This window comes from Periophthalmus magnuspinnatus, chromosome 14, assembly GCF_009829125.3.
Source record: "Periophthalmus magnuspinnatus isolate fPerMag1 chromosome 14, fPerMag1.2.pri, whole genome shotgun sequence".
Classification (NCBI taxonomy): domain Eukaryota; kingdom Metazoa; phylum Chordata; class Actinopteri; order Gobiiformes; family Gobiidae; genus Periophthalmus; species Periophthalmus magnuspinnatus.
The window spans coordinates 15,153,007-15,172,440 of record NC_047139.1 but is presented as its reverse complement, the minus strand read 5'-3'; the positions used below and the strand labels follow the sequence as shown (position 1 = coordinate 15,172,440).

At 42.3% G+C, this 19,434-nt stretch overlaps 1 protein-coding gene across 5 annotated transcripts in view; it reads left to right on the top strand.

The window, feature by feature from the left end:
• The first annotated feature begins 6,498 nt into the window (after positions 1-6,498).
• LOC117381749 (glutamate receptor 4) overlaps positions 6,499-19,434 on the top strand; it is a 132,666-nt gene continuing 119,730 nt past the window's right edge. For all 5 annotated transcript variants that reach the window (XM_055226969.1, XM_033978757.2, XM_055226971.1 and 2 more), the window contains exons 1-2: positions 6,499-6,816; positions 16,803-16,961. In XM_055226969.1, the coding sequence (XP_055082944.1) occupies positions 6,723-6,816; positions 16,803-16,961 (253 nt within the window). In that variant the 5' untranslated portion in view covers positions 6,499-6,722. The remainder of the gene's footprint in view (positions 6,817-16,802; positions 16,962-19,434) is intronic.

Below are 19,434 nucleotides of genomic sequence, written 5' to 3'. Positions count from 1 at the left end.
ATACTTGAAACTCCTCCACTTGATGCAGAGACTCTCCACCCATCCGGAGAGGGCAAACCACCTTTTTCCAGTCGAGAACCATGGCCTCGGATTTGGAGGAGCTGATTCTCATCTCAGCTGCTTCTCGGCTGTGCCTAGAAATTCAGAACCGGTGACAAAGGGCAGCCCTGGCGGAGTCCAACACGCACTGTACACAGATGTAATGTGCAGTGTATTTGTTAGCGGGATGCATGCTGATTGTCCTGTGATAGTGCTCTGAAGGGGAAGTGACTTAATGCAAAGAGTATTAAGTCACTTCCCCTTCAGAGCACTAGTGAAATTTATACAACACATTAATACACTGTTTTCGGCAAATATGACATTTTCAAAACAATAAAAAGTAACATAGTGATTTAAATATGTTATGTGTCAGCAGATAAAATACCTCCTCTTTAACAATGGGTTACATTACTTATCCTATTGTTATGTCAGTGGCACAAAGTAGTTACCATCCATCACAAATGTTTTCTGTATTTTTCAGAGAAATATAACATAATAAGATAAGAATATGTGTATAGGGGCTGTCTGATGGCTTTATCTGAAGGACCAAACCGAGTGAATAAAATCAAAAATGGAGGACACGAAGAGAAGGAAGAGGACATCTTGATTTCAACTGACCAAAGACAAGTCACTCTAATATATGACTTCGAGTGGATAAATGAGAAGGGAAAATGATTATCACACCCTCTCTCTCTCTTTCTCCCTCCCTGTCTCTCTTATGATCCCCATCTCTCTCTTTCTCCCCCTCTTTCTGTCCCCTTCCTTCTTCTAACTTCGACTTTCTCCTTCCCCCTCTCCTCTCTCGCTCTTGTTCCTCTCCTCCATCTCTCTTCTAACTTCCCCCTCTCCTCCTCTCTCTTCCTTTCTCTCTCAACATCTCTCTTCTCCTTCCCCCTATTTTCTCATCCCTCCATTCTTCTCTATTCTCTCTCCCCATCTCCTTACCTGCCTCTCTCTCTTTTAACTGTCCTCTCCTCTCTCTTCCTCCCTCTCTGTCTCTTTTCCATCTTCCTCTGTCCCTCTTCTCCCCTTCTATCTTCCTCTCTCCTTCCCTCTCTATCCCCTCTCCCTCTCCCTACCTTTTTCTTTTTCTTCCCTCTCCCCATTGCTTACTGCCCCTCCTCTCTCTCTCTCTCTCTCTCTCTCTCTCTCTCCATTCTAACTCTCCTCCCCTACTCTCTTCCTCAATCTCTCTAACCCCCATCTCTTCCTCTAACACCTCTCTCTCCCTCCCTTAAGCTAACTGGAAGCACTGCTCTATCTTAACCCATAAGAACCCACAGTGACACCAGTGTAACAAACACTTTGCAGAAATGTGTTCTATGTGGTCCGCTTGGTCTGTGGTATATCCCACATAATTTTCCTTTAAGGAAAAATGGGTCTGGGTTCTTATGGGTTAAGTTTTGTTACTCAAGTTCGACTTTAAATGCGCTGCACCTGATTTTTACCATCTTAAAAACATGAAAAACAGAACTAGTTCATTTTAAACAGTTTGCAGAGGTCTTGTTCTGATACAGCTCGAGATCATTCTAAAGCTATTCAGGAAAGGTTCATTTCTATCCTGTAAATGTGTGTTCTTTTAGCGTAGATTAGTATCTGATTTTTATACTTTTGATAACCCTAGTTCTTTATGAAGTATTTGTTCAGAAAAGCAGATGAGTACATAGCATTGACCAGAGACTGTTTTGTCCTTGAAGCTCCAGCAGGAAGGTGCCAGTGCAGATGTGGTGCCAGGAGTCGTGCCAAACCCGTGAGTCAGCCTGAGTCACACACTCTACTCCAAACCATACTCTGCAGTACTGCTTTCATCTCATAAGAAGATGTGTTCATACTGACATGCCCATATTAGGCTGTTTTCTGATCTATGTTTTAATGTTGTTCATCACAAACATACCTGGAGTACACTCAGCTCCACCTTGTGATGATACAGGAAGTGCTCCACTGTGTTTTTAAACTCCATACACCTTCACTAGAATCATTTGGATGATTTCAGCCCAATGTCTAATCTCTTCTGAACAAAAGTTAAATGGTAGCTAACTTGACAGCAGCTACCATCATCATCATCATCTTTTGGGGCACCCAAAATTGCACCTTTTTCTTTTTGCCAAGATTGTGATGTCATAGGTAACACTCCGGACTTCTACATATTTTCAAGCCCATAACCCATGACTGGACTCATTTTGCAGCAGTCAAATTGTGTTCACGACCAACTCATGGCTCAAATAGCATAGCATCCATGGGGCATAAGGACTTAATTTGTCTACCATTGTCATTGTTCATTCCTGTCACTGACAGTTGAGGGAGCTCCAGCACCTAAATGCCTCATTTGAAACTGAAGTCTAGCTTATAAAATGTATTTTCCAAATGCAGACATTATTTTAAGTTAGAAAATGTGAACTATTTACCTCAAGGTGGTCAAAAGCTTGTTTATAAGGGAATTAGAGCCACATGAATGCATCATATGTTTTTTTAAAGGAGACGTATCATTCTTGTGTCTGCTATTTAGTTTTAATCTATGACACTCGCTATAATTTGTACATTTTAAATCGCAATATTCATCTAAAACGACTTAATAAAAGAAGCAAGTCCACTGACTTTCACGTTAGAAAACTGGGATGCTCAGTAGTAGCTGTCATCACTGCAAACATCATCACAACAAAGAGTCAGCACGTCCGATAGATACCTGCAAATTACGCTAGTGAGCAGCTGATTTAGTTTTTCATTTGTACCAAAATGACTACGCAATTCTGCTGAATTCTATGTGTAGCATCTATTAAGAAAATAAAATTGGAGAACGAAGTAAGTACAGAGCAGGGGGGTGTGGCGGGGGACGTGAAAACAGGAATTGATTGGCAATATGGTGTCTTCAAAAATAAATAATTAAAGATTACTCAAACATGCACAAATCACTCCAAATACAACTTGGAATGGATATATAAGTAGGAAACAATTACAACATGATTAAAAGCTCTGACAAGTCGATTTTGCAGAGTAGGTCTGCTTTAAAGGCGCTTTATTATGAACATTTTTTTCCAAGAATCTTTTTTGTAACATGTATACATTTTGGGCAGGTGACATGGCATCAAACATACAAGAATGACTCACAATTAGTGGTGAGCGATATGTCTTCGAGCCAGATCATGGTTTTGATTTCATCACAATTCATGTGAACTTGGCACATTTACATTTCCTCTGCTTCTTCTCAGAATTCCCTTTAATGCTATTAGTCCGATCCACCTGTAACACAATCATAGCAATGACTGGCCAGTTTCACCCATGATGCATCCCACCACTGCTGGACTTTTGAAGGTGGCAAGACTTGGTGCTGTAGTTGAAGTCTGTGGTGTAAAGTCACCCTTTACACCACAGACTTCAGAAAAGACAGAGGACGGTCCCCTTTGACAAACAGCTTTATGTTCGATAGCTGTTTTATTAACAACTATAGAGGCAAAGTTTTAGTGCTAATGCTAAATTCCTAGACGCACCCAAGCATCTTGTAGCCGCTGTTCAGTTCTTTGACCTGCAATAGACTGGGACAAGAGCAGGTTTGAACTGGGTTGTTTAAGCCTCTTTCCCAGTGGCACGGTTCACTTGGAGCTGCTTTGGAACCAGTCTGTTTGCTCCCTCTGGCCGAGTTGTGTTTCCATGCTCTGGACATGGCTCTGGATCCAGGGGCAGGGCTCTGTCATGTGAGACACTGATGTCACCCAATCATTGCAAAAGTTTTCTTTATAAATAAAATCAAAATCATGTTTGAATTGTACTTGGAATCATACAGCCAATTTCAGCAATTCATAAAAAGATGCTTAACTTGTGGTACTGTGAGACATGTCTGAATCTAGCGTAAACAAAGAACTACTTCTGTTTATTGTCAGCTTGTTCTTTATTTCATTTCTCTGAGTCTCTATGCCGTGTTTTACCCTCTCTTTATGTAATGCATGTTAGATGCATTATGCACTGGAAATGTAATATGTTCGATCTTTTTATGTGAGTGTATTGATAAACAGGAAACAACGCATATTCTCTCAACATATAAAGTAGCCTTCACTGGAAATACGGCATCAAGTCAGCGTTTGGTGAGATATTATTTCATATTTATATCTGCTTTTTGCTGCCTTGAATCTGTGTTTTCTCTTCATTTCATTTTCTTGTGTGGCCACTCCTTAGCTAAAGCGATCCATACCATGCTGGTTCCCTCTAGTGCCCTCCAGGGTCCTCTTCAGACCCCTCAAATAGCATGGTACAGATCACTTTAGACTGCACCCCGTACCAATCTGCTCCAAAGCGAACCAGAGGAAATAAGGCTTTAGTGTAGTCTGAGTTCTCTGTGAATATAAACATAGTGAGAGTCTATTATTTCTATCTGCTTGAATAAACTCACCTCCCTCATGTGTCGCAGTTCGTTTTAGTTGTGTTCCTAAAACCAAACTATACACTTAGCTGGTACCCCTCCAGATGTTGGCTCCAATCTATCCTTTGTAATGTTTTTTACAATGCAACAGCATAAAGCTACTCAGAATACACAATAAATGAAAAATTCAATTCTGTCAACTGGACAAAAAAACAACACAAAGTTCAATGTCTTCTCTGTCAGTATAACTAAACAAAAGTGAAATTATTATTTTTTGCACAATAGCACCAGAAAGTGGTGCCATTATTCAAGACGTGAGTGTTGGCAGTTGAAGGGATTTTAATATGGGAAATGTATTTGTGGAGCCAATCCCAAACAAACAATGAGAAGGTTCAACATTTAAGGATCATAAGTTTGGAGATTTCTTTCAAAAGCAGTGAATCTCCCATAGAGTTATATATATTTGGTACAGAGTTTAAACCAGGTCTAAATTAGGTCTGACACAGGTCTAAAGCGTCTGTCCCTGTGCTGCAGCTGAGCGCTCACCCGAGTCTCCTTCACTCACACTGCCTCATGTTTCATTCTGTATCTGCAGAGTCATTGATCCATGCACCTGTTACCAGAACTAACCCAGGACAAAACTAACTCTAAAGCAGGACTAAACAAGAACTAACCCTAAAACTAACTAACCTAGAACTAAACAGGAATGAACCAATCAAGTCTAAATCTGGACAGAATCAGGACTAAACCATTGCTCGTACAGTTAGGTTCAAAATGACTGCAATCACAACTGAACCTGGGTATGACTCCCCCTCCCCTGCTCCCTGCACTCCTCTCCTCCGCCGCTTCTCTCTCACTCTTCACCCCACTTCCCCTTCCTATTCCCCCTTACCTGCGCTCTCCACTTCTCCCTCTCCGCCTCTCTCTTTCTCCTGTGCTGCTTCTCTTTCCCCCTGTCTCCTCTTCTCTCCCCTTCCCCTCTTCTCTCTTTCCTCCGCTGCTTCCCTCTCTCCCTGTCTGCACCCTGTCTCCTCCTCTCCACTTCCCCTCTCCTCTCTCTCCTCTGCTACTTCTCTTACCAATCCCCCTCTCCTCTCGTCTTCCCCTCCTTCCTCCCCTCACCCGGGCCCTGTTTCCCTGTCTCCCCTCCTCTGTTTCTCTCTCTCTTCACGCCTGTCCCCCTCCCGCTCACCTCCTCTCCTCTCTCCTCCGCCTATTCTTTCTCTGTCTTTCACTCTCTACCCCCCTCCTCTCTAATCGATCTCTCTCCTCTGCTGCTTCTCTCTCTCCCCTGTCTTCTCTCTCCCCTTCCCCTCTCCTCTATCTCTCTCTCCCCTGTCTCCCTACCTGCACCCTGTCTCCTCCTCTCCCCCCCCTTCCCCTCTCTCCTCTGCTGCTTCTCTCTCTCTGCTGTCTCCTTGCCTGCATCCAGTCTCCTCTCTCCCCTTCCCTTCTCCTCTCTCTCCTCTGCTACTTCTCTTGCCTATCCCCCTCTCCTCTCCTCTTCCCCTCCTTCCTCCCCTCCCCTGTGCCCTGTTTCCCTGTCTCCCCTCCTCTGTTTCTCTCTGTCTCTTCACCCTGCCCCCCCCCTCACCCTTGTCTGCACTCACCTCCTCTCCTCTCTCCTCCGCTGCTTCTCTCTCTTTCACTCTCTACCCCCTCCTCTCCAATCCATCTCTCTCCTCTGCTACTTCTCTCTCTCCCTTGTCTCCTTGCATGCACTTTGTCTCCTCTCTCCCCTTCCCCTCTCCTCCGCTGCTTCTCTCTCCCCCTGTCTCCTCTTCTCTCCCCTTCCCTTCTCCTCTCCTTTTCCCCTCTTTCCTCCCCTGCGCCCCTGTCTCCCCTCCTCTGCTTCTCTCTCTATCTTCACCCCTGTCCCTCTCCCTCTCACCCTTGTCTGCGCTCACCTCCTCTCCTCTCTCTCCTCCGCTGCTTCTCTCCCTCTCTCCCCTCCTCTCTTTCCTCCACTGCCTCTCTCTCTCTCTCTCTCTCTCTCTCTCACCATCCTCCCCTTACCCCCTCCTCTCCCGCTGCCTGCGCCCTCCTCTCCCCTCCTCTCTCCACCACCACCACCACCTCCACCACCGCTGCTGCTGCTGCTGACGCCGGAGCCGCTCTGACCGGGGCTCGCCGTCACCGTGCACCAGTACCGGACACTTTCCACGGCGCACTGCAGGGGGGGAAACGCACGCGTAACCGACATGGATCTTTAATTGACTCCCGCGCTTTTTCCACGAATTCCCGACGCCTTTTCCTTGAGATGCGCTGGCTGCGGGCTCTCCGACGTTAAACCCTCCGTCCATCCATGCCTCGCGCCAGCTCCTAACCGAAAATGAGGATTCCGTGCGGAGACTGGCTCGCGGTGACACTATGTTGTTGCGTTTGGGCACTGACGCGGGGAGCGTTTCCGAGCAGCGTGCAAATCGGTAAGTGTCATCTCCTACCCTGTTTTATTATCATTATTATTTTATGTTTTTTTTTTTTATGCCATTTTGTTCGTTTTGTTTCGCGTTTGGGATGTTCTGTTCCTCCAGTGTGCCACAACGCACGCACTCATCTAACTCTCTCTCTCTTTCTCTCTTTCCTCTTGCGTTACGGGACGATTCGTTAACACCGATTTCACGTCGCTTTAACGTAGTAGCTATTTATTTTCATTGACAAAACAAAATTACTGCTATTCACGTGATGATTTTCGCAAAGTGTGGACGATAAATATGACCGGATGACGGACGGTGTCACTAACGCACATGACCACAACACCAAAGCGCAATATTTGCCACTGCGCCAAAGCCGTTGCAGCGCGCATTGACCGCTCCGAGCACTGGCACCGGAGCCCCCCCAGATTCCCCGCTCTTTTCCCCCTCCCTCCCACCCCCCCCTTGCCTCGTCACATTGTCCCACAGCTGTGCAGGATGGATGGATAGGTGGATGGTGGTGGTTGACTCCATGGCTGGGTCCGTGTAGCTTTACCCGGGATGAAACCGTTACGCGCATCGGTAGCGTGCGCTCGGGGACCCGGGGATGGCGGGAGAGAGAGAGGGAGAGTGGGTCCGGGGTACACAGGCGGTTTTACGGTACGGAAAGAAGGGCGAACCGTGACCTCCATGATCAGTCGCTACATCAGTCACGGGTGGAGTTGGTTTTTAAGATAGTTTTGTTGACGAAGAGACAGGTTATGGTTCATTAGCGGCAGAATCCCTTTGGTTTACACTGAGCTGGAGGACAAGTCTGGATTCTCAGGTGGAGTTTTTGCCGTGCAACTGGGTTTATGGTTCATATCTTTGTAATTACTGATTCTATCCACATGAAACAAAAACCGCCACAAAGTTCAACGTCTTCTCTGTCAGTACAAATACACAAAATTCAAATGTTTTTTTCACAGTAGCTTCAGAAAGTGGTGCCATTATTCGATCCCACAGATGTCATTGTTGTCAGCTGAAAGGAGTTTAAACCATAAGATTAATATGACAAATCTGTGGAGCCAATTCCAAACAAATAGGCCCAATGATAAGGTTCAATATTTGTGGAGCAGAAGTTCATGTATTTCTTACAAAAACACTGACTCCCTCATAGTTATATAGACCCCCGCCCTCCATCTGAAACTATGACATCATCAGATTCTAGTAAATATATGGAAGAAAAGAGGAACAGTGGATATTTGATACAGAGTCTAAACTAAAGCAGGACTAAACCAGAACTAAATCAGGTCTAATCCAAGTATAAAGCAGGTTTAAACCCAAACTAATCCTGGTCTGAATCAGGTCTAAACCAGCTCTAAAACATCTGTCCCTGTGCTGCAGCTGTGCGCTCATCTGAGTCTCCTTCACTGCAGGCTCTCATTGATCCATGCACCTGTTACCAAAACTGAACCAGGGCTAAGCGAGGACCAAACCAAGATTAAAACAGGACTAAACCAGATCTAAACCAAGATTAACCAGGTCTAAATCAGGACTAAATCAAGTCTAAAGCAGGACTGAACCAGGACAGAACCAGGTCTAAACCAGGATCAAACCAGGTCTAACGCAGGACTAAAACAGGACTAAACCAGGACTAAACCACATCCAAACCAGGGTCAAACCAGGTCTAACCCAAGACTAAACCAGGATCAAACCAGGTCTAACGCAGGACTAAAACAGGACTAAAACAGGACTAAACCAGGATCAAACCAGGTCTAACGCAGGACTAAAACAGGACTAAACCAGGAATAAAACACATCCAAACCAGGGTCAAACCAGGTCTAACCCAGAACTAAACCAGGATTAAACCAAGTCCAAAGCCGGACTGAACAGGACAGAACCAGGTCTAAACCAGGACTAAACCAAATCCAAACCAGGATCAAACCACTCACTGAGCTGTAGAGGCTGCACTAGCACTGATTAATGATTGGCTGTAGGTTCTGGGGTTTAGGTGGTGACGATTCAGATCAGAGAGAGTCATTTTAGGTTTAAACTAACTGTATTGGCCATGTTCAACAAATTAAGAATAAATCCGGGTAATTGGAACACATTGAGAAATCTTCATTGTATTATCAGGCTGAATAAACTTGGACTAACCAGGTCTAACCAGAATCCTACAGGAACCACACAAAACCTTTAGCAAAATCATAGTTATTGTTCTATTAAGGCTGAACAATTTGGGAAAAATATCAAATTTTTCTGGCAAACATTGTGATTAGGATTCTCTTCAAAGTTCATGTTTTAAACATGTCCAGATGAATTGACAAAAAGACAGAAATATGAACTGTTAAACTGATACATATCACATTTCAGAACACGTTTGTACAGATCTATATTACAGGGTTAGCAGTTTTTTATGCAGCATAAGCAGAGGTGGGTAGTACTCAGTTACATTTACTTGGGCAACTTCAACAAAATTGTACTTTTCAGAGAACTTTTATAGCCCCATACGCTTTACTCCTACTTTAGTAATATTTTCAACAGTACTTGCGTAAAAGTTGTGGTTCCTCTTCCCACTGTGAGTAAGTCTACAAGTGACAAAAGCTTTATGACAATATGAAATGATTTGAACATTTTTGTTGCAGCATTCCTTCAGATTTGATTTAGTTTGTCTCATTTTTGTATCTATCCTTTGAAAATACCAGATGTTGTGCATTATTTCATGTTTAGTCCAAATTATATTAACTTCAAATTGTAAATCAGATGTTACTTCCCGACCGTTACTCTTTAAGTCACTCTTACTTTTCCCAAATACTTTTTTACTCTTTCTGGGACCACTAGTTTTGTAGCTCTAGTTATATTATTTTGAAGCAATGTTACTCTTACTTGCCATCGTTCTATGCCTGCTTTACCCCTCACCCTTTTGCTGTTCTGGGGCACGGTGCTGTCCGATGGCTGTTTTTTTGTCCCCGGTTTTGGCTGCAGTTGTGGGCATGACTCTGAACGAGGCCTTGAAATCAAACCAAAGGAACTGTTTTATGGCACCACAAAAAGAGCAGCTGCTGTGATGCAAACTCGATATTTCAGAGCAGAGCGGAGGGTTTTAAAGTGCACCACTCACAAAGACGGTACCAAGATGTCCGAATGCTTGTGTAACGCTCACAGTCCTCCCATAAAAACTATAGCATGTTTTTGAAATGTTTTTAAAGGGTCCATATTGTGCTATTTTATGTTCTGTGTTATAATGCTGTTTCCTCATTACAAACAGACCTGGAGTTGTGTTTTGTTTCATTCACACAACTCACAAACCCTGTATATAGAGTTCTTCTCTCAAACTGAAAACACTCTGTTCCAACTTGTGATGTCATGTGGTAATACAGGAAGTGCTCCACTGTGTTTTTAAATTCCATACACCTTCACTAGAATCACTTGGGTAAGCTCTGGAATTGCCAATTTCTACTGAACTAAAGGTAAAAGGAGCTGTTAACATGAACACTACCACTTCATGACATCACAAGGTGGAACTGAGCATTTTGAGCTATGGAAATGTAGACAGACTATTAATAAAGGGTTACTCAAACATGTGTGAATGAAACAAAACCCAACTCCAGGTATGTTTGTGACGAAGAAACAACATTACAACATGACTTAAAGCTCACAAGAGTCAATTTTGCACAATATAGGATCTTTAAAGGTGCACTGTGTCACTTTTCTGTCTGCTTGTTGCCATATTATTATTATTATTATATGTATTGTGTTGCTCAGAGGTGGGTACAGTTGTCAGAAATTATACTCATAAGTAAGGTTAAAGGCCTGTTTTTCCACGTACTTGCGCTAAATATGTCTTGTCCCAGTACAGATATATTGCATAGGCAGCTCTTGACGTCAAAATATATCCACTGCGTACTGTCTGCATCTAATTATAAAGCGTATTGTCCGAGAATCAGGAAGTGCACGGTTAACATCATGTTGCTTTTAGCTTTACTGTGATGATGCTATGCTTAATTTGTACTGTTTTAAAAATGTGAAAAACAGAACTAGTTCATTTTAAACAGTTTGCAGTGGACCAAAGTTATTCCGCACTTACCTTATGCACCTTCAGAGCCTCCTAATTATTTACAGTGATCAGTTTATAAGCTTTTTTTCATAATTTCTACAAAACATACATTCAAAAGCAGACATTATGATTAGATTTTATTCAGTGTTTTTACTAAGAAACACAACTACATCACAGGTCAATTCTGGTTGTCTATAAATAAAGCTGCTTTCATATTTTTGCCCATTTCAACCATGTTCTAGTTTTACGTTGGTCCTGGTTTGAGCAGTGTGTGTGTCTGTGTCTGTCTGTGTGTGTGTCTGTGTGTGCCTGTGTGTATGTCTGTGTGTCTGTGTGTGGGGTGGGGGGGTGCATTGATCCTATAGAGTGTCTATTAACTCGTTAGTGGGACTTCCTGTAGACCCCATTGATTGGCCCCGCCCACCATTCAGTCTGCTCCACATGTGGCCCCGCCCCCACATCATCTGCTCTGCATCTGCCCCTCTGCTGCGGCTGACCGCTCAACCAAGTCAGCACAAACCAGGACTAAAGCAGGACTAAACCAGAACTAAACGACTAAAGCAGGACTAAAGCATCTGCCTCTCCGCTGCAGCCGACCAATCAAGCCAGTTAGCACATACCAGGATTAAAGCAGGACTAAAGCAGGACTAAACCAGGACTAAACCAGGACTAAAGGATCTCCCCCTCCACTGCAGCTGACCGATCAAGCGAGTCAGCAGAAACCAGGACTAGACCAGAACTAAAGCAGGACTAATCCAGGGCGAAAGAACTTTCCCCTCTGCTGCAGCTGACTGCTCAAACCAGTCAGCACTTCAGTCTAATCCAGGACTCAACTAGGACTTAACCAGGACTAAACCGGTTCTAAATCCCTACTAACAAAAGCTGCCCTCTGCTGCAGTCTAAACCAGAACTAAAGCAATACCAACCCAGGTCTAAACCAAGACAACCAAATACTAAACCATGACTCAAGCGAGACTAAACCAGGACAGGAAAAAATAGTAAATAAATAAAGTTTATAAGTAATTTTTAAAGGTCTGACAATGTCTTTGAGAAATCCCACCCGTACTGACCAGGTATAACCAAGAAAAAAAGCATAAACGAGCAGGGCCACAGCAGGACAAAACCAGGTCAGATCCAACCCAGACCAGACTGCAGCCCCTCTCCTCTCACACTGTCCCTCAGGCCTCTGCTCCTCCTGTTGTGATACTCTGATCTTATCTCTGGGCTCTCAGTGACACATGCTACTGTCAGCTGTGTGACTTGTGCTGCTTGTGTGTCCCTGTCCTGGGGCGCAGAGGCGGGCCTTGCTTTTCTGCGTGTTTGCATATTCTCTCTGTTTCTGAGTGGAGTTTGCATGTTCTTTCTGTGTCTGAGGAGTTTGCATGTTCTCCCTGTCTGGGTGGAGTTTGCATGTTCTGTGTGAGTGGAGTTAGCATGTTTTGCCTTTGTCTGAGTGGAGGTTGCATGTTCTTCCTGTGTGGGTGGAGTTTGCATGTTCTGTCTGTGTGGCATTTGTATATTCTCCCTGTGTCTGAGTGGAGTTTGCATGATCTCCCTGTGCGGTTGGAATTTGCATGTTCTGTCTGTGTGGAGTTTGTATGTTCTCCCTGTGTCTGAGTGGAGTTTGTATGTTCTCCCTGTGTGGGTGGAGTTTGCATGTTCTGTCTGTGTGGCATTTGTATATTCTCCCTGTGTCTGAGTGGAGTTTGCATGATCTCCCTGTGCGGTTGGAATTTGCATGTTCTGTCTGTGTGGAGTTTGTATGTTCTCCCTGTGTCTGAGTGGAGTTTGTATGTTCTCCCTGTGTGGGTGGAGTTTGCATGTTCTGTCTGTGTGGAGTTTGTATGTTCTCCCTGTGTCTGAGTGGAGTTTGTATGTTCTCCTTGTGTGGGTGGAGTTTGCATGTTCTGGCTGTGTGGAGTTTGTATGTTCTCCCTGTGTCTGAGTGGAGTTTGCATGTTCTTTCTGTGTTTGGGTGGGTTTACCCCCCCCCCAAAATATGCACCATGGGTCAAATCCTCCAGCTAAAGTAGTCTGGATAAGAAATCGAATGCTGAGGGTTTTTTTCATGACCAATGTAGATGCAGAACAACCAATGGCCATTACACTCTGACGATATTTTTGTGCCGATATCTTTGGGCTGATTTTTATTGTGCAGTTGTCTTTTTTTGGCAAAGCAAAAGATTGGCCTGTGCTGGAGATTTAAGACAGCTGGGCTAAAAAAGTCCAAGCCGATATATCAGCCTCTCTCTAGTCCTGACCAAGACAAGCTCAAGGTCTGGAGATGAGTTCACTGCTCCTGACAGGTCGTCCCAACGGCATTGAAGTATGGGTCAAATGCAGAGGACTAATTTATCTACAGGGACAATAAAGTGCACCTTAAACTTACTTCAGAAGATCCTTGTAATCTGGGCCCTGATCAGCAGAGAGACGGGACAGTAAGATAGTGAGAGAGAGAACGGAGAGAGTGGGCAGAGAGAGAGACTTATAGAGAGGGAGAAAGAGAGTAAGAGGGAGACAGAGAGAGAAGGAGGGAGACACTGAGAGAGAGGAAGACAGAGAATAAGAGGGAGACAGAGAGGGGGCGAGAGAGTTAGAGAGAGGAAGACAGATCGCAATACACAGAGAGAAAGAGAGTAAGAGAGAGAGTGAAAGGAAGACACAAAGATACACACGGAGAGAGAGGAAGGGAGACACTGAGAGAGACTAAGACAGAGAGAGAGAGACACACACAGATAAAGAAGGAGGGCTAGTGGGGAGATAGGGGGATGTCTCAAGGAACAACGTACCTTGGTAGTTAGTGAAAGAAAAAAGAAGGGAGAGAGAGGGTAAGGAGAGAGAGAGAGAGAGAGAGAGAGAGAAGGAAGAGAGGAGAGAGGAGGATTGGGAGAGAAAAGGGAGGATGAGGGAAAAAGAGGGTGAGATATAGAGCAAAGAGAAAAAGGGGAAGAGTGAAAAATGAAAAGAGATAGGAAAGAAAGGAGGAGGATGAGGATGACCAAGACCCAGAAAGAAGGAGACTTTCATTGGGGAGTTGTGTAGGTAAAAAAGGTGGAGAGACAGAGTGAGAGAAAGGGAGAGAGAGATTTACCTTCTATTCTGTAAGTCAATTATCCAATAAGAAAGTAGAAACACTTTTAGTTGCCAGATCTCACCATTTGGGCTCTTTGTGAGGTCATGTGTCCTTAGTATAAATTTTATTTATTTATTTATTCATTCAGTCATTCCAGTAAATAATTCACAAAAAAAATGTTTGTAGTAACTATTTAGTAATATGTATGAATAGCATTGTACATAAACAAAAGAAAACAGTACTTTGCAGCTAAAATTACTAATAAAAACGTCTCTCAGACATATAAGCACACTTTTGGCAGACAATGACAGACTTTACGTTGAGCATTTGATTTTTGGACATTCTGCAATCTTCGTTACTCACTAGTTATTTGCTTTTCCCAGCACAAATATAGCAATAATTCTCTTTCTTACAATGAAACAACACGTGCTAGTCTGCGGTGGTGAGATTGTAGTGATATCACTGCTGATCTAAAATGAGTGAGTACACGGCAAAACACGTGTCTAATATTTGCCTGGCTGTTTCTTACCCAGTGCAGTTGAAGGCCTCTCCGAGTCTGTGCCTAATGTAAATCTGTTACATGCAGCAGGTGTCAGAGTGCGTATCAGCTTCTCCAGGTGTGTTATTGGGATCTTTGAGATTTGATTCACCATACTTCAATCACTTTTCCCAGGTTTACATGCATTTTTAACAATAGTTTAAATTGGACTGGGCCTGTTATCCGCTTTTCCTGCTGTACATGTAAACATAGTGACTATGAGAGATCAGAAGTGTTTGGACGTGTACTCACTCGTTTTAGATCAGAAGTGATGATAAACTATTGTCCCTTTGCAGAACGACTAATGGATCGCTATGTTAAACTACTGAAGCTTCAATGTGTTTATTGTGCTGCAGAGAAAATAACTTAACACAATAACACATTTCCTAGGATGTCTGAAAAGAGCAGTGTTCCCCAACCTGAAGGTGAAAGGATTGATTCCCACTTAGGCCAAGTTCTGTTGTTTGGTCCACAGGCAAGAAACTTCACCCACCTTGCCTTGTATGAATGTGGTGTGTGCTAGTGTTGGGGCGGGGGCCGATGTTGCATTGTGGCAACCTCACCTTTGTCAGTCTACCCCAGGGCAGCTGTGGCTATAATATTAGCTTACCACCACAGAGTAAAGAGTAAATTAATAATGCACTGTAAACCGTTTTGAGAGACTTTGAGAAGCCTGTAAAGCACATTCCAAGTGTTATTATTATTATTATTATTATTATTATTATTATTATTTTTTTTTTAGCAATTATAGCTGCACAGTTTTATTTCATATGCTAAATTATTACAAGTACCTGAACACCTCGTGGCACCAGTTCACACCTATTGGGCTCTTTGACCTGCTGTAGACTGGGATAAAAGTGGTCTGACAGGTTTTGGGGCAAAGACCATTTGAATATGGTTGTTTAGAGCACTCGGAGTTCTCTGTGCATGCAAACATAGTGACAGTTAGTCCCTGTGGCCCGTACTAGCCCTACTCTTACCTTGCTCTTTACCACTTCAATATTCCTGGGGATGTCTGAAGCAGCGCGCTGGAGAGGTCACGCGTGAAGACGGCACCATGGCATTTCACATAATGTCACCCGGACTGTCCCCTCCTCGGAGACTAGCTCCTAGTCCCACTGCAGCCCCGCAACTGCCCCACTATATCACCCCCCAGAACTAGGATCCTGACATTTAGCTGAGCCTATCCCCGAGGAGCGCCAGAGACTACATATGGAACAGTCTGAGTCACCACGCACATCATTGTTGTACAAGAAACATGAAGGAAATAGTCTGCACCCAAGGCTCTGTGGTCAGCAGAGGAGCAGTAGTACACAGCAAGTGGGTACTAGTACTCTGCTTGTTTTAAAACAGACCTATTTAACCATGTTATAGTCTTTTCTCCTCACCACTGTTGATGATGTATTTGGAGTGATTCATGCAATGCTTAATTGTTTATTTTCAAGACATAATATTGCTGACCAGCTCCTGTTATCACTGTCAGCGGTATCACTAAGGAAAAAAAAACCTGCTACTCGCTAGTGTGATGTGCCGCTATCCATCGGAGGTGCTGAATCTTTTTTGTTCACAACAACGTAGACTCCCATTGGGAACTGTAGAATTTCTGACTTGACAGACTTGTTTCTTTTATTAAGCTGTTTTAGATCAATAATACAATATAAATGATAACATAATGATCCACAGGTATCATAGATTATAACTATACAGCAGACATTAGCACAATATGTCTCTTTTAATTGAGCAACCAAGGACTAGCTTGTTTCCTGTGATGTACAAATCCAGATCTCTAGACAAAAAAGTCTTGTAACGTGAATCTGCAGCATAATAGCAAATAGTTGAGTTATCTGCTTATATCCTCATTGAAGCTTTGTTCACAATTTACGGTAAATCACTAATAAAAACAGAAAACAAAAGATGTCCTAAACAGCCTCCTTGTGGAAGTCCACATACTAAACCTTTACTGTTAGAAGAACAACTATTGTAAAACACTCCTTGGGGCAGAGGTAACGTTGCATTAATGCAACAGCAGCAGCCACAAAACTGTATCTTTTCACTTTTTCTATTAAAATGTGATGATCTATTACATCATAAGTAGTGCTAAAGTTCAACGTCACCACAACAACTAATTTTGAATTGTTCATACTTGTGAGTCATCCATCTGCATGAGAGCTGTGCATGTAGAATGTGCCGTCCTTATTAAGTCATTATTCTGGAAATAATTGGAAATTTGTGCAGGAATAAATTTTTTTCTATAACTTTACTAAGCGCAGGGAGGATCTGCAATTGTGGACATAGTATTAATAGAAGTAATATTAGTAATAGTAGTAACATGTATATTTATATTGCAGGTGGGTTATTCATACGGAACACAGACCAGGAGTACACTGCCTTCAGACTGGCCATCTTCCTGCACAACACCAGTCCCAATGCGTCCGAAGCTCCTTTCAACCTCGTTCCCCACGTGGACAACATCGAGACGGCCAACAGCTTCGCCGTCACCAACGCCTGTAAGTCTGCTCTCTGTATACATCCCAGCGCTATCTGAACTATATATGTGCTATATACCCTCTGAGAATGTTGGCAGTTTTGGCAAATGGAACATATAGATTTACAATGAGTCCCAACCAGAGGTACCAAAAATTGTATTCAAGTAACGAGTAATGCAAAAATAAAATTACTCAAGTAAAAGTACAAAGTAGTGGTCCAAGAAATTAATCAAGTATTTGGGAAAAGTACTACTCAAGTAACAATAATTTAAAGATTAACTGTCGGGATGTAAGATCTGATTTATAATGTGAAGTGAATTTAATTTGAAGGACAAAACATGAAATAAAGCACATCTGGTATTTTCAAAGGCTAGACACAAAAATGAGACAAACTAAATCATGTCTGAGAGAGCGCTGCAAGAAACACAAAAGTACGTCACTGAGTACTACCCACTTCTGGCCCCAACTATATAACTTTATGAGTGCCACCATCTGGCCATAGTTTTGGGGCACACGTTTGAATTTAAATTGGGAATAATACATGAAATTATAAACAGTGAATTTATGGATTGTGATTTGAGTACTTTTGACTAGGTTGGATGTATTTTTGAATTTATGTCTTTCAAAACCTTAGTGTAAGTTATGGTACATATACCTGTGTCCAGCGGTTTTGTAATTACAGATGGGGCATTTTTTGAGCTTCCTACTGTGTTTTAACATTTCCTCATTAAAATTCTCCATAAATATACAAAAATATGATACAAAACTATACACAGCAACTTGACAAACCTAATGTGATGTGCAGTAGGTTAAATAGCTGGATACGTGCTGATTGTGTTGTGATACTGCTGTGAGGGGGGAGTGACTTAGTGCAGAGAGCAGAGGGAGGGGAACTCAGAGTGTCAAAAATGTGAAACGTATTTAACATGTTAATATCTTGTTTTTGCTGAATATAGCATTTTCAAAACAAAAAAACATAACATGGTGACCTAAATATGTCATGTATTAGCAGTTAATACCCCATAGAAGTGTAAAACCCCCTATTTAAGAATATTTCTAAAAAATGTAAATCAAAATAAAAAGGCTAAATAAAATAAAAACATTCAAAGCTGTCTAAAACACACAGGTCTGAACGAAACACATTCATCTAGTCAAAACCACTCAAATCCATATTGATTCTCTGAACTGTACTTGTTTTTTTGCAGTGCCCATGAACCAAATCTAAAAATAAGTCATTGATTAATAAAACAACATCTGTCCCTTGTCATATTTCAGTGAACTCGACATTGGTCAGAGGTGCCAGTATTGACAGAGGGCACTGTATAACTGTTGCTTTGAGTGGTTGCTGCTTTGAATCCTGGGAAATGGAGTCCAGCACCTGTCGGTTCATTTGGAGGACAGTCCAGAGAATGCAGCTGGTGCCATGTACCTTGTGTTGAATATGAGGATGTTGTGTGTTATGAGTTAGGGCTGTGCTAAACTATCCAAATACTGTGATACTACATTTGATGATACAGCGTTGTTATTGTGGGCTGTTATTTTTTGGTATAGACACTTCCAGGAGTCAAGTGTTTCTAATTGCTACATACTGAGCTTGATACTGTCCTATTCTATCCCATTTATTTTAATAGGACAGCAAAATAAAAACAAGAAATGTACTTAGGTTGAGAGTGGTTGTTGTTTATATGTAAAATTTGTCCAAAAATCAGATAATAATTGATACTGAAACTAGTATTGAAATTAGATACTCATTTGAGCAGGTATTGATACTAAAAAAGTCACATTCACAGGACAGAATTGAACCTTTCCTGAATAGTTTTAGAATGATCTTGAGCTGTGTAGGATTTGTGCGAAATAAAACAAATGTATTTGCTGAAAACAAGCTGAATAATAGATTTTTATTTAACATTCACAATAACATAAAAGTAACTATTGTTACAAAGAACCATTTAAAGATTAAATAGAAGCACTACATCTACTACAATTTCTTGAAATGTAAATTAATGGCAAATATTAAACAAACATATTATTCAAGCTTTGAATCACATTATGACTATAATTCCTTTATTCAAAATATGTAGACTATGTAATGTCTTTTTAGTTGTAACTCAAACTAATGCTCAACCAAATGAACGAGAGACACATGGCTGAAGCTCAGGTGGATGCTCATAAGCTTCACTTTTGTTTTCTTAGCTTATGGCGAGAAAACAAAAGAGAAACAAAAGAAATCATAACAATTTTACTATGTGGTTACCTGAGCAAAGGACGATGATTGTGGCGCTTTACACCGACTCATTTGGCTGCATCTTTACACACACACGCTCCACAATGAATTTACTGCACCACATTTATCTTTGAAGCTTTGGCGGTCTGTGACATAATATCCACTCGCTTATTTGCCATGTTTGGACATTATTGGGAACATGTAACACGTTTTACACAAAGTAACAGAGCAAAACTGAATTTCTGAATGATACTTACAATGAGCTAAATA